Source organism: Podarcis tiliguerta, assembly GCF_965153285.1.
Source record: "Podarcis tiliguerta genome assembly, chromosome: 9".
NCBI classification, from domain to species: domain Eukaryota; kingdom Metazoa; phylum Chordata; class Lepidosauria; order Squamata; family Lacertidae; genus Podarcis; species Podarcis tiliguerta.
Window position 1 is genome coordinate 25,282,225 of NC_139542.1, and position 14,475 is coordinate 25,296,699.

General features: G+C 42.4%; 1 protein-coding gene across 4 annotated transcripts in view; it reads left to right on the forward strand.

Moving 5' to 3' along the window:
• The window catches only part of ALPK1 (alpha kinase 1), a 62,454-nt gene that overhangs the window by 25,158 nt on the left and 22,821 nt on the right, over window positions 1–14,475 (forward strand). For all 4 annotated transcript variants that reach the window (XM_083457091.1, XM_083457088.1, XM_083457089.1 and 1 more), the window contains 2 exons: window positions 4,081–4,314; window positions 8,074–8,228. In XM_083457091.1, the coding sequence (XP_083313217.1) occupies window positions 4,194–4,314; window positions 8,074–8,228 (276 nt within the window). In that variant the 5' untranslated portion in view covers window positions 4,081–4,193. The remainder of the gene's footprint in view (window positions 1–4,080; window positions 4,315–8,073; window positions 8,229–14,475) is intronic.

Genomic DNA, 14,475 nt, shown 5'->3' on the forward strand with positions numbered 1-14,475 from the left:
TGTGGTTTCAACATATGCCAGTGGGGAGAAGTGCTGGCCTATTTGTGAAAGAAAAGAAAAAAGATTTAGTTTTCTGCTTGGGATGGTATTTACACCACTGTGTTCAAAGAGCTTGTGTTTTATTTAAGGAAATCCTGCAACCAAGTAACAAACAAACAAAGAGATAAGCTCATCAGGTATACTGGTAAATGTGTAGAAAAGTGAATGCTGATTATCCAGTTAATATCATCTAGACCTCCCCGGCTCACCTACAACCCACAGTACAATAAATCTGTTTTAAAAACTTGCAGCTTCCCCACAAACTGTATGTGTTGTGTGGTGTATTCCAACATTTCAAATGATATATTGCTGTAATATGCAGCATCATTTATGATACCATATTCTTACCTCAGATTTACATTTAACTTCAAGCTACAGTTGTAGGAAAGTACAGAAAGAAGAAATGCAGCTCTGCTCGTTTTGATAAGGAGAGAAACCTCATTAACTTGAAAGTTAAAATTTAAATCTGACCTTTTCAAAGGGCAGGCTTTTTGGTGCTCAGCCCTGCTCTCCCTCTGCAGGGCCATGGGACTCATGCTATTGAATTCCAAAGGGAGCAAAATCTGGCCCTTTAGAATGGCTAGATGCAAAGTGCAGTGTAGCGTAATGACATGGGTTCAAAGTGGCTTTGACAAGCACATACTTCAAAGTGCTGAAGGGGCAGAGGGAGAATTTGTACTTGGCTGTACATTTGGTATATCATTTTTAAATGTGGCTCTAATATTGCAGCCCTATACTTTTCTACTTAGAAGTAAGTCCGGCTGAGCTTAGCAATGTAAGCAGGTATATAGGACTGCAGCCTAAATTTGCTTTTTAGATGACCTGCAGCGGAGAACAAAAAGGCTGCATACACATCATGTTGAAAGGAAAACAAGGATTAAATCACTAAAATTGGCCACTGGTGAGGAAACTATCCTAGATAATAGCTACGGTTCAGCACAGCCTTGCCTAGATTTGCATGACCGAATGCCTAGGAGAACAAGATCTGTTTTAACCTGGCACCAAAATCTCACCAGAGCTAGAGCATTCCTTGCCACCAGCGGAAGGGAATTCCTCATGGAAGTCAGGGAACTCTCCAGATTAACCTAGAATTTGCCACGAGGATCTGCAAGTGAGATGAGGAAACCAGCAAAAGTTAGGTGGGGGCAGCTTCTGCAAAGCCACATTCTCTGTCATTCCAGAAGTTTCCGCCAACTCTTCCTGAATGACAGGTGGTGGGGACTGAAGTGCTTACACAGGTGGGTCAGTAAAGCTTTGTTCCGCAAGCAGAGTTCTTGAATCCAAGCTTGTATCACTCTTGAAGTTACTCCTGATGGAAACCAGAGCCAGAGTATGGACAGATCAGAATGGGGAAATTCTGTATGCCTCATTGTATAATAGAGTTGGAAGAGATCCCAATGGCCATTTAGTCCAATGCAGGAATATTTTGCCCAACGTGGGGCTCGAACCCACGAGCCTGAGATTAAGAGTCTCATGCTCTACTGACTGAGCTATCCCATCAGTTTGAATTACTTACATATAGTGGTGTTTGTGAAAGTGATTCTTCTCCACTGACTCCAATCTTTTACTTGTTTGGAGACTTTAGAGAAGAAGCGAATACACACACAACCCCAAAAAGGGAAATAAGAAAACCCTTAATGTTAGTAATGAGCCTTGTGCTTCCAGATGTAATTTAAACATCACTCCCTCCCCTCTCAGCTTTGCAAAAGGTTCCTTACACGGCTAAAAGATTTGTATAATCACCAGTGCCTCCATTCATGGGCCACCATAATTTTCCACCCAGAGAAAGGGGAAGTTTCAGTGTAGCACTTAAAATAATTAAAAATGTTTATTTGAAAGTCAAAACAGCCCTGGCCCTAAATAATGATTTGCTTTTCTCAATTGACTGCGCTAAGTCCCCACCGGACACTCCTGGGACGATCTTTATTTGTTCCCTGTTGGGATTAATCCATAAATGCAGTCTCCACGTGGAGCTCCTCGGGTCTTTGTTTCTTCCTCCTCATTGGTCTCTCTGGAATTGTAGCATAGCCTAAAGATCAAAATGAGGATGAGATTTATTTATTTATTTTTTGCCTTGAGAGCGAAAGGGGCTTAGGGGTTTTAATTGGTTTTTCAGAATTTTATACTGTGAATATGGCTCCAATATTGCACCCAGTTTTTAAAAAAGTAACGTTAAGAGTTGCCAGATGAGTAATGCTGCGTGATTTTTTTTGTTTTGTTTTGTTTTTTTGCAGCAAGAACAACAGAGAGTCTCGTGGGCACCTTCAAGGCAAACACAGTCTTTTGTAGGCCAGAATCCACTTCCTCAGGTGCATGAAACGTAACAGAGGAAAACACTCCCTGCATCTGATGAAGTGGGCCCTTGTTCACAAAAGCTTATGACACGATAAACTTGTTATCCTTCAAGCTGCCACTCCTTGTTGTTTGATAAAATTATGAAGATCACCTATGTAAATAGGGATTCTCACTGGTTTGCAACGAATAACTGATGCTGGAAGCAGTTCTTTAAAACGGAATGCGGAAGCTGTACAGTGTTACAGCCTGAGGCTGCATTCACACAGCAGTTTTTTCTGTTTCCAATATTCCAATGTTAATTTCTGCATTGTATTTGGGCATCAAATCCACTTCCAGAAATCTATTAGAAGTTTAGCGCTCATTTCTGTGCTAATTTCTTTCAGAAACAATCCATTTGCAACCCCATTAAACCAGAAAATTGTGGCAGTAAAGTGACAAAATTTGGGGCAGTATACCAGAAGATAGTTGTTTCCTGCCATTTTCATGGGTGGTGCATCATGTGAGGAAGGCTTGGGGCAATAGTGGCATCGTCCAGTGATATCTGTTGTTGCATCACACTGCATCCATCAGTGTGAATGAATTTCAACGTGACATTGGTAAAACACACACACACACAGTTCCATGACACAACTAGTACCACAATGTGAAAGGAACATTAGAAAACAGAAACACTAACATTATAATTAGGAATACTTGTTCCCCCCATATCTGAATGCACTCCATGTCTCCTTCATTACAACTTTGGAGTCTTTTTTCCTTGTGGGTCCTTCATTGTTCTAACTCAGATGCTTTTGAAGGATAGCGTACATATTTTGCATTGATCGGCAAGTGGCTACAGTTCAATTTGCATCTTTCACGTAAGCTGGCACTGTTTACATATGCCAGGCCTGAGTCACACAAACCTTTTAACACAGTGAGTGGTGGGTACTGAATCTCTGACAAGGGAACCATCCAATTACATCACCAGGCACCCACAGAAACCACAGGCATTTTCTTTCTGGGAGCAACTAACATGGAATTGAGCACTAAACTTGTACTCTAGTCTACTAAAGTTCCAGGTGTGGCTTTTACATCCTGTGAAAGCTCAAGCATTGTGGAAATTAACAGGGAAAAGTCATGAAAAGTGCCATGTGAATGCTGCCTGAGGTTCACCAGAACTTTCCAGAGAATTGGGGGGAGAACTAGACACTGGGTTTCTGTTTTTCATAATTCTTTTGTTTTGCCCTGATACAGCAGCATAACAGGGAAAACTGAATGATGTCTTTTTGTTGACTGGAAAGTTAGCAGGGGATTGCCTCTCCCCATCCACCATGTTGTGCGTACAATTATCCGAGCACTTGATCCCAAAGTGCTTCCTACCATCTCCAGAAAGAATATGTGATGTAACTCAGCTAGCATTTCTAGAAATCACGGTGATTCGCTGCAGAGCAAGGTTAAAAGGTCTTTAAAACATGAGGGTTCCAGCATAAAGCACTTGACTGCATGGAACCAACGTGTGTGCAAATGGATTCTATGTGTGCGCATGTGGCTGGCCACTTCACTGTTTGGAGCTTTTTACAGGGGTATTGAAAAGCAACCTCCTCTCTCCATGCTGTGGTACACGGACCCCAGAGTAATTTCACACCCTTCCCTAATAAAGTCCTCTGAGACTGTCATGTACTTCCCCTATTATCCCTCCCTGCTTGAGCCTTGCCGATAATTGATGATGCTTTAGTTAATCATCCTTCCCCTTCTTTTGTTCACCAGGTATCTCGGCCTAGAAATGATCCTTTTCATTTAGAATTTGTGTCTTCTCCTCGGTAATTGATCGCCATACACCCAACGACGCGCACACCCCACCCAATTTTCAAGCGAGCAGCATGGATAATCAAAGAACGATGGCCGCTCTGTTGCAGGAATGCAAACAGATGCTGGATCAGATCTCACCAGAGGTGCAGGACCAGTCTAAGAAAGATGAAAGCAGGCATCAGCAGTACAGAGGTGAGATCCCAGTGACAAGTACTGGGTGCAAAACAGCCGACTGCCCTAAACTTCCACCCCATCCCCGGCCTGCCCTATTCCCCCCCCCCCCCAATCTCCTAGCAGATAAGTGTCAAAAGATTACTGGATTTCTAGGACATGAATGGGATGTGAGCTAGGAGGCAGGCAGGGAAGGAAGCCCACTTTGTACCAGTGAATTGCTGTCAGTTCTCATTTAAAGCTTCAGTAAACATGAGGCTATAAGGAGCGGTTTTCGTTTAAGAAAAACAATGCTTCCAAAGTTTGGCGATGCACATAAATTTCAATTATAAAAAAGGGGGAGGGGAAATAATGCAACTTCTGAATGGCGGCTGTTTGCTGTCCTTTCACTGAGAGTATATCCCCTTCATTAAAGCATTTGACCGTTTCCCCTAATGCAACTCCCTACATTTGAATTCCCAGATTTTTCTCTCTAAATAGAAGTTCATAATCTACAAAAGTGTTTTGAAAATAAAAATGGTTCAGGGTGTTAGAGGAAGATTTGCAGGCAACGGATACTTTGAAGAGCGGTATGTAAATACCAGTGACACATTGAAAGAGTTTTTGTTTTATTGAATATGATATGAAAAAGAAACCATTTATTGAAGAAACCATTTGTTGAAATAGGAAGATGATCTATTAGGTCATCTGATGAAGCAAACTCTTACCTGTGCATAGTCGTTCCATGATCCATTTGTTAGTCTATTATTATTATTATTATTATTATTATTATTATTATTATTATGCTCATTTGACTAGGTTGCCCCAGTCGCACTGGGTGGCTTCCAACAAATTGAAAACATTAAGCACAGTAAGACATCAAACATAAAAAAACTTCCTTATACAAGGCTGCCTTCAGGTATCTTCTAAAGGTTATATAGTTGCTCATCTCTTTGACATCTGATGGGAAGGCGTTCCACAGGGACTACTGAGAAGGCCCCCTGCCTGGTTCCCTGTAACCTCACTTCATGCAGTGAAGGAACCCCAGAAGGCCCTCAGTGCTGGGCTTCAGTGTCCAGGCTGAACGGTGGGGATGGAGATGCTCCTTAAGGTGCCACAATACTTGTTATTGTGTCCAGAAGCCTCTTTATGGGGTTTTTCCTGCAGCAGATTACCATGGCTAGCTCTTCCAGAATTAATTACTCCGGATAAAGCTACCACAAGATGTGCTTTTCTTCCGAAGTAACACCCATTCTGTTCAATGGGGCTTGCTCTCTAGGAAGTTTGCTTAGAAATACTAAATAGCTGCGGTACTTTTGCAAAAAGCTTTGCTGGTTTGGAGCCTAATCTTGTACTTCCATAAATTCTGACTTTGTACGTTACCTAACGATTAAGTTGTCACTGTTGAAATCCTTTTGAACATACTTCCTCCTTCCATCCCTTTACTGCCATAGTAGGGTCTTGGGTGCTTCCACACAGATTCTTAGTGTGGACTCGGTGCTGCTCTGGCAAACACATTTTGCAGCATTCAAATAACCTAGTCCTCATCAAAATGGCACCCTATTTGCCTACGGCCTTCATTTAATCTGGATCTATAATTTCTGCAGAAGCTTTGGGGTTTTTAAAAAAATTATATTATTTTTCCTGGAAATAGTCCATCTGAACTAAATTGAGGGGGGATTATGGGATGGCATTTTGATAAGGACAGCATAGTGGGGACATTGTGTAAAACTGACTTACACAAGCAGCACCGAGCGCAGAATAAAGTGCTGCGAGAAGTGGCCCTCTGTTAAGCAGACTATTTTTTAAATAGATAAATCTGAATTTTGTTTGCTTGTTTGTTAACACACACACACACACACACAGGATTTTCCTTTTTGACAGACAAATCATGTGACTCTCCACCTAGTTCTGCTGTTTCAATAGTGCCAGCTACTTTGCCCGAGTGAATCAATCATGATGACATTTGGGGAAATTTAAATCCACCTCATGCAGGGCCTGTTCTGTTTGTGTACAGTTTTCTGCTTCCTTTGGCTGTGATGATAGTTGTCTGTAGCTCTTTGGCATTTGGGAATATAGGCTATGTGTAAAGGGCTGGTGTATTTTTTTTCTTGTAAGGTTTCCTTTCATTTCAACCCACAAAAGGCACTTTTGTTTCCTTGTCACAAATTCCTTTCAGCTTTATTATCACTCTTTAGAATGGGCTATTGAACTTCTAATCAGGTAGTTCTTTCTTCTTCGGTTTCCCTTATTAAATGCTGGAGAGTATGATAAATAATCGGCTTAGTTACAGATAAGGTACATCAGTGCCCTTTTAATCACTACATTAGACATGGCCCTTCAGGTAAACTACTTCAAGCAGCAAAGGAACCAAGGCTCAGAGATTCCCTAGGACCTACTTCCCTTAGATTTTCGTTTTTGTATTAGCTATCCGCTTTGAGTCCGAGAGGCAATACTATGAATAATGTCACAATGTGTGTATGATTGTTCCATTGGATTATTTCCCTTCAGGTTCGTTAAATGCTCCAATTGCAGATGGCTTCTTCCCTAACAGGTGTTTTTTTAAAAAAAAATCCTGCAATGATCAGTTATTGCTTATAAGAAGTGTGGCATCATTTATGGCAGCAGTTTGAACTAATTCTCTGAACTCAAAGCCTGAAGCTTGTTATCATTATTATTATTTATTAAATGTCTATACTGCCCTTCACCTGCAAATCACAGAGCGGTTTACAATAGAAATACAAAAATACACACCATAGTAACAAACAATAACAATGTCATTTCATTTATTAGTATTACTACTGCTTCCCTAGATACTACTACTTATCCAGGATAGAGATGAATAGTGGAAATGGGGGCAGGGATTTAGAAATGAACTCATCCAGCTTGCTTTGGCCTTAGCTCTTCATATCTCAGGGATTTCCATACTGGCTGACTTTGCACAAACCCTTCCATCTGCTAAATCTCATTCACCATCCTTTTCCTTGTTGTTGTTTAGTCGTTTAGTTGTGTCCGACTCTTCGTGACCCCATGGACTAGATCACGCCAGGCACTCCTGTCTTCCACTGCCTCCTGCAGCTTAGTCAAACTCATGTTCGTAGCTTCAAGAACACTATCCAACCATCTTGTCCTCTGTTGTCCCCTTCTCCTTGTATCCTTTTCCTAAGTTTCTGCAAAAGACAAATTCTGAGGAAGAGTGTTGTTTCTTAAACTTCTCCTAACTCATTGATCGGGAATATTAAGAAACTACAGTTCTCAGACCTAAGCCAAAGGCTTTATTCAAAGACCCTTCATTCTGGGTTGGACTAAAATTCCATTCAGTATTCTGTTTCCAGCCAGATAACTTAGCAAGTCAGACATGACAGCAATGGCTTTCCCCTGTTACATGTCTCCAGCATCTGGTATTTAAAGGTATATTGCCTCTGGACTCAGAAGACCGAGTTAGCTATCAAGTTGCACATTAAGGGCTCCAAACTCTCATTTTCGCACTGTGGAGGAATCCATTTCCTCTGCTCCTTTCTGCCTCCTTTTCTCCTCTCACACCTACAAAGCAACAACAGTTTTTCACTTCCTTGATAAAATCCCTTCTCTTAATGACAGACAGCTCCAGTTTACCTGCAGGGCAGAGCACGGGAGGTCACCTGATGACAGGCAACCTCTCATTATTACTCTGCGGCTGGGAGAAGTGACAGCTTGCAGCCGCTGAGAGGCAAAAACAGTGGAGGGAATGCTTTCAGCAGGTCAGGTACCACCTCCTAACCTTCGCAGCTGAATCGCTTACCTGCACTTTGACCTTTTCAGCTTTGCTCCCTGATGATCTGAGGACCCTCATCGAAGAGGCAAAGGAAATGAAGTGGCCCTTCGTGCCAGAAAAGTGGCAATACAAACAAGCTGTAGACCTGGAAGACAAAACAAACCTGAAAGATGTGATCAGTGCAAGGCTGCATGAGTTACTGGTATGAAGTATATGACACCCGCCTTTGAAACCTGCATTCACAGCACTTAGATGTACAGTGGCCTAACAGATGGTAGCCTTCCTTTTATATAGGTGACCCCCATCCTTCACTGCTGTTTCTGCTAGGTGACAGTTGTCATCCTGGTTCCATTTAATTCAGTGGCCGCGTTCTTACTCTTATCAGTTGTGTTGGGGTTAATGCCTTGATTTTGTTTACATATGGACCAGAAGGCAGTGTATTCTCTGATGTAGACATGGAGATCCTGTGACTGAAGAAGCCCACTCATTCAGGAGCTTCATGTGTTCTTTGGAACAAATACAGATGTGTGCAATTACAGATATAAAGGCTTACCAATGGTCTAAAAGGTCCAAGTCCAGCACTCTATCTGCAAGAGTTGCAGCTAAATGCCCCTTTGAAGGTCACTTGTCAGGCATGATGCAGACAAGTTTCACTTGTTGTTACATATGTCATCTGAGGTGTAAGCCCTGAAGGCGGTGGGTCCAATTTTAGTTATCTTAGCAAATAGCAAGTGGATAGATATATCCTCCAAGAATTTGACTATACCACTTTCAGAGCCATCTGTGTTGGGTTTTGGTTGGGTTTTTGGCAACATCTTGAGGCAGTGATTTTCACTGTAAATTATGGGCTGAGTAAAGTTGTATTTAATTTTGATTATCCTGAATCAATTGTATCGGACTACTCTATGATTCCAGTGTTTTGAGGAACAGAGAGTAACTTCTCCCTATTTATTCTGTCCTCTCCCCGCCCCCCTATTCCAGACTGCATACACATTTTTTACGTACACTGGAGCATAAGGAAAGTCTCTTAAATCAGGCCAGTGGTCCATTTGGTCCAGCATCCTCTTCTTACAGCGGCCAACCAGATGCAGGACTTGAGCATAAGAACACCTGTGGTTTCCATCAACTGGCACTCAGCAGCATTACTGCCTTCAGCCATGTAGGGAGTATATATGCATCAGGGTTAACAGCCAGTGATAGCCTCACCCACCATGAATTTGTCTAATCCTCTATTAAAGCCATCCAAGCTGGGGGCCATCACTGCCTCTGGTGGGAATAAAATCCATAGTTTCCCGAATCTTCCAACATTAAGCTTCATTGTATTGCCTCGAGTTCTGGTACAATGAGAGAGGGAGAAAAACTTTCCTCTTCTTCACACAGCACATAGCTAAACTATGGAACTCACTCTGCCTGGCTTTCAATTTGTACTTAGCCTGATCTTTTATTCCCCTTCCTTCCCTCCCCCTCCCCTTTTTATGAAGATTACCCGCTCTGGGATCCCACAGCTAATTCTCCCCTGGTCTCCTTGCTGGCCCAAATAGGACTAATTTAACCAGCTAGCCCTGGTGATCATCTAATGTTTATTGGATGGATTTCCTCCCTAAATTGATTTTTGAATTCTGAATTTATTGTTCTTCACGTTTTATGCTGTATTTTATGCTGTTTTTTGTTGCATCAATTAAGTGTTTTACATTTGTTGTTAGCCGCCCTGAGCCCGGTTTCCTGAACCGGGAAGGGCAGCATATACATAAAAAAGTATTTATTATTATTTATTATAGGAGGCAGTGACAGCCACCAGCATAAATGGCTTTAAAAGAGGATTAGACAAATTCATGGAAGGGAGAGCTGTCAACGGCTACGCTCTACCTCCACAGTTGGAGGCAGCAATGCTTCCGAATACCAGTTGCAGGAAAGCACAAGAGGAGAGAGTGCTCTTGTGTCCGAATCCTGCTTATGGGTTTCCCGCAGGCATCTGGTTGGCCTCTGTGAGAACAGGATGCTAGACTAGATGAGACATTGGCCTGATCCAGCAAGCTATTCCTAAACCTGCGTAGGCCATAGCTCCAAGTGTGAGAGCCAGTGTGGTGTAGTGGTTAAGAGCAGTAGACCCGTAATCTGGGGAAGTGGGTTCGCCTCCCTGCTCCTCCACATGCAGCTGCTGGATGACCTTGGGCCAGTCACACTTCTCTGAAGTCTCTCAGCCCCACTCACCTCACAGAGTGTTTGTTGTGTGGAAGGAAGGGAAAGGAGAATGTTAGCCGCTTTGAGACTCCTTCGGGTAGTGATAAAGCGGGATATCAAATCCAAACTCTTCTTCCTCTCCAACAACCTCTGGGAATTTGCTGCAGCACAATTGCTATGTTTGCAGAGAGGGTTAAGTGAGGGAGAGACCTGTTGGTTGCAGCCAGGTGCTATTTGTATCTGGGTGCAAGATAGGATAAGGAGTTGCCTCCTTAAATCACTGTTTCTCTCTCCTTCTGTAAGTGAATGGTTTAAGTTGCGTGGAGCACCTTACATGCCCCTTGGTAAAAGTGGGAGGGTTTTGTTGTCGCCCTTGCTTTACAAATCCCTAGTGCTAAGTGGAGTTTTATTGTGATTCTGAGTTTGTTTTGCTGTGTTTTCTTCCTCCCCGTCCCCTCCTTTCCCTTTCCCTTTTTGGTGTGTGGCCTCAGATGGAAATTTATGGCGGTGGCTGACCCCCTTTTACAATGCTTACAAAGCCCTCGGACTCAAGAGCATTTGTCTGCTCTCTCCCAGGATAAACACCTGCAGCCAACTCCCTAAGAAACCTGGATAGATGGGAGATTAATGTGACTGTAATAGTGGAACAGTGTTTGCCCACATTATCCCCTCACCCCAGGTAGATGGGCCTTTTCTGAGATGATACCAATTATTTATTGCCGAAACATCTGTTGATAACTGCAGCTGCCCTGGCGAAACAAAGCATATCATGGGGTCACAGACTATAGGGCCCTACAATCCTGCCTGATGCTCTTTGGAGACTATTCACCAACACACCCCAAAGTACATGGGTTACCGTCGTCTTCAATGTTTCATCGTACCATAAAAAATACTTTCTAAACGCTGAGCTCGCTTCCCCATGTGCTTTGAACTATTATTTCATTTTCACTGGTAATTTATATTCTAGCACTATTGTACTGTGGGAGAAAAGGGATACTATTTTACTCCCCGATTTAATTGTAGAATGACTGACACTTTGACCCATATTATTAGTATTAGTCAAGAGAGGTTCTTTTCCCCCACCCCCTTTCCATTGCTCTCTTTCCCATTTATTTATTCAAAACGAAATTTAAAAAATTCAAGACACAGAAAAAGTTTCTTTAGAACTTTGATTAAGATGTTGAGCGAGGCTGGGGAGGGGGGGAGTATTAAATTTACAGTTTGATTGTGAAGAATAAAGTTCTGAGCTTCCTCTTTTGATATGATTTGCAGGAGGGAATTAATTTAAATCCTTCCAAAAGAGAAATCAGCCTTTGTTGATATTGTTTGGCGAAAACTTTGACACGTTTCATCTGAGTTTATTCTAAAGTGGCAAGTTTAGAATAAGCTCTCCACCGGAATGAACCAGTGTTTGTAAAGTGATTTGGGATCCTTGAATGAAGTGTTTATTATTCTGGAAGGTCAGATTTTGGGGACCATATTCACAGTGTGCAGTATCTTACTTCTCGAGTAGCTCCACTGATCTCAAAGTGTCTCTATGAGAGCACTTGGGTCTCCAGTCTGAAAGTTTGACTTAGCCTTGCATTGTTAGTAGCGATTCTTTGTTTGCAGACCATTGCTCTGTTGAGTATGCAAAACAACCATTGCTGCTTACATCATCCTTTTAAACAGTTCAGCTTTGCATGGGCTGCAGAATCCTATTGTACAAAACAACCAGAAGAGAGGAATGCTCATCAAAGACATGGGGGCGATGGGGGTGGGTGGACAGGGGCATGGAGGAAATCCTATATCTGCTAAATTTAATGAGAAACGCAGGGTGGTAGTCAACTGTTTTACTCAGAGCAGACCCATTGAATTTAATTGTCCCAACTTAGGCAAAGTCATTAATTTCAATGGGATTTCTCTGAGCAGCTTAGTTGACAACCACCCTCCGCAATTAACACATCAATGTAAAATGTGCATCCTAAAATGTTTTCCCTCTTGACAGTGATTTTCATTGTGGAATTCCAGAATAGGAGTTTGATAAAAGAAAGATCTTGACTGTTAATGTTATGCATGAATCTTCATGAATTATTTCTGTGGAACTAAAAGAAAGCAATTCTGGTGATTTGTCACCTGTCTATTCAAAGGACTACCTTAGGGCTCTTTCAGGTGTTACATTTTTGGGGATATCGATTTATGTGGGTTTTTTGAGTTTTTATTCTTATTTTTTGCTTTTGTCCTGCTGTTTCACTTCTTAGGTCTAAATTAAAAATAGTGCAAACAATTAAAAACTGTGACAAAACTGAAAGCAGCAACAGATTTGTGTGTGTGTTGTAAAAAAAACACATTCAAGGGCAGCAGATATCACACAGAGGTGATTTGCCAAAGTCTTGCTAAACCAAAACTGTTGTTTCATAAAAATTATACACCTCTTGATAATTTGTTTTAAAAAAATCTCTCCAAGTGGTTTGCATTTTAAAAAAAAAATAGGAAAAATTAGCAGTAATAAAACTTTCAAAAAGTTAAAATAACAATAGACTAAAACAAATTGAAACTTTTCATGTGAGGTGGGAAAACTAAATCTGCATAGGATGGGATTTGCTGAGGCTGGAGGTAGGGATTGATGCCAACTTGGGTGGCTTTAAAAAGAGGATTTGACTGATTTTGATTGATGATTGATTGGATTGGATTGGATTTGTATGCTGCCCTTCACCCAAAGATCACAGGGCAGTTCTGAATGTAAAAATACAAAATATGAACACAAAATACATAATAAAAACAAGTACAAGAACAAAAACAAACCAATAACTCCCTTCCAAGAAACACATGGAAGATAAGGCTACCAATGCCTACTAGGCATGATGACTAAATGTTACCCCAGTATCAGAAGCAACATGACTCTGAATACCAGTTCCTGGGGAACAACAGTAGAAGATTGCTGCTTTTTCCACTTGTGGGCTTCCAAAAGGCATCTGGTCCTTCTTCTGTCCCCATTTTTTTAAATCAAGGGATAAGCAGTTACCCCTCCAATTGCAAATCATCTCAGCTCTTCTTCCAACAAACAGTGAACGTTTAAAAACAAAAACCCGTGTCTCTTTCTCCTTCCTGGCTGAGCCAAGGAAAATGAGGGTCGAAAACACTTCAGCTTCCACTGGGATTCCAAACAGGACGATTCCAGCTATTTCCTGGCACGAGCTGTGCTCAAAGTAAGCATAAGAAAACTGGGAGACAGAATGGGCAAGCGGGAAAGCAGCAGAGGTGATAATTATATGTTGATTTGAAATGAACAGCTGGAAATATGTCATCTGCTTTTAATTAATGTGCTCTTGCCCGTACGAGTGTCTATTATGGTTTTCCCTAGGTGCCTGACCTTCCCATACATCTGCAGACTGTAAAAAAACACATTCTGACTCCAGCCCATGTGAGGATCTGGTTTTTGAACAAATGGTTGGCACTGCCCTTGGTGCTCATTGGAGCACAGGATTCTGCCTTATGCCAGGTCTGACTATTGGTCCATCTACCTCTGTATAGTCTACACTGATTGGCAGCAGTTCTTCAGAGTGTTAATCTTTCCAGCCCTACCTGGAGATGCCAGGGATTGAACTTGGGACCTTCTGCATGCAGAGCTCTGCTGCTAGGCTTTTTCCCTTCCCCTCATCACCTGTTCCCCCCCCCCCCCACCTCTGGCTGTTGACACTGTCAGTGTCGACTATCTGTTTCGCAAGTGTGTGTGTGTGGTGTCTCTAGTGATGTGAGGTGAGAATATTCTCTGCTAGAAAATTATCCACAGAATATTCTCCACAAACTGTAAATTCTAATGTAAGAACCAGTTTTACAAATGAATAATGATTCTTTTTTATCTAGTTCTGAAATGTGAGCTACAGAAAACCTGTGTGTGTGTGTGTGTGTGTTATTCATTTAATTTGATGAACATTTGAATTCGTATGTATTTCAACAATATGTACCGTATTTTTCGCCCCATAGGACGCACCGCCCCATAGGACGCACCTAGTTTTTTGGGGGGGAAATAAAGGAAAAAAAATTTATTTCCCCCCCAGGCGCGGGGGCTGGCTCGGGGGAAGCCTGAGCTTCCCACGACCCCAGCCCCCAGAACAGGCTGCCGCCCCAAGCCTCGCGCGCCTGGCGGGACCTTCTGCCGGGCGTGGGAGGCTTGCGGACATCTGCCTGAAGCAGGGGGCGGGCTCCGCAGCTCACCCCCTGCTTCGGGCTGCAGGCTGCCGCCCCAAGCCTTGCGCGCCTGGCGGGACCTTCTGCCGGGCGCGCGA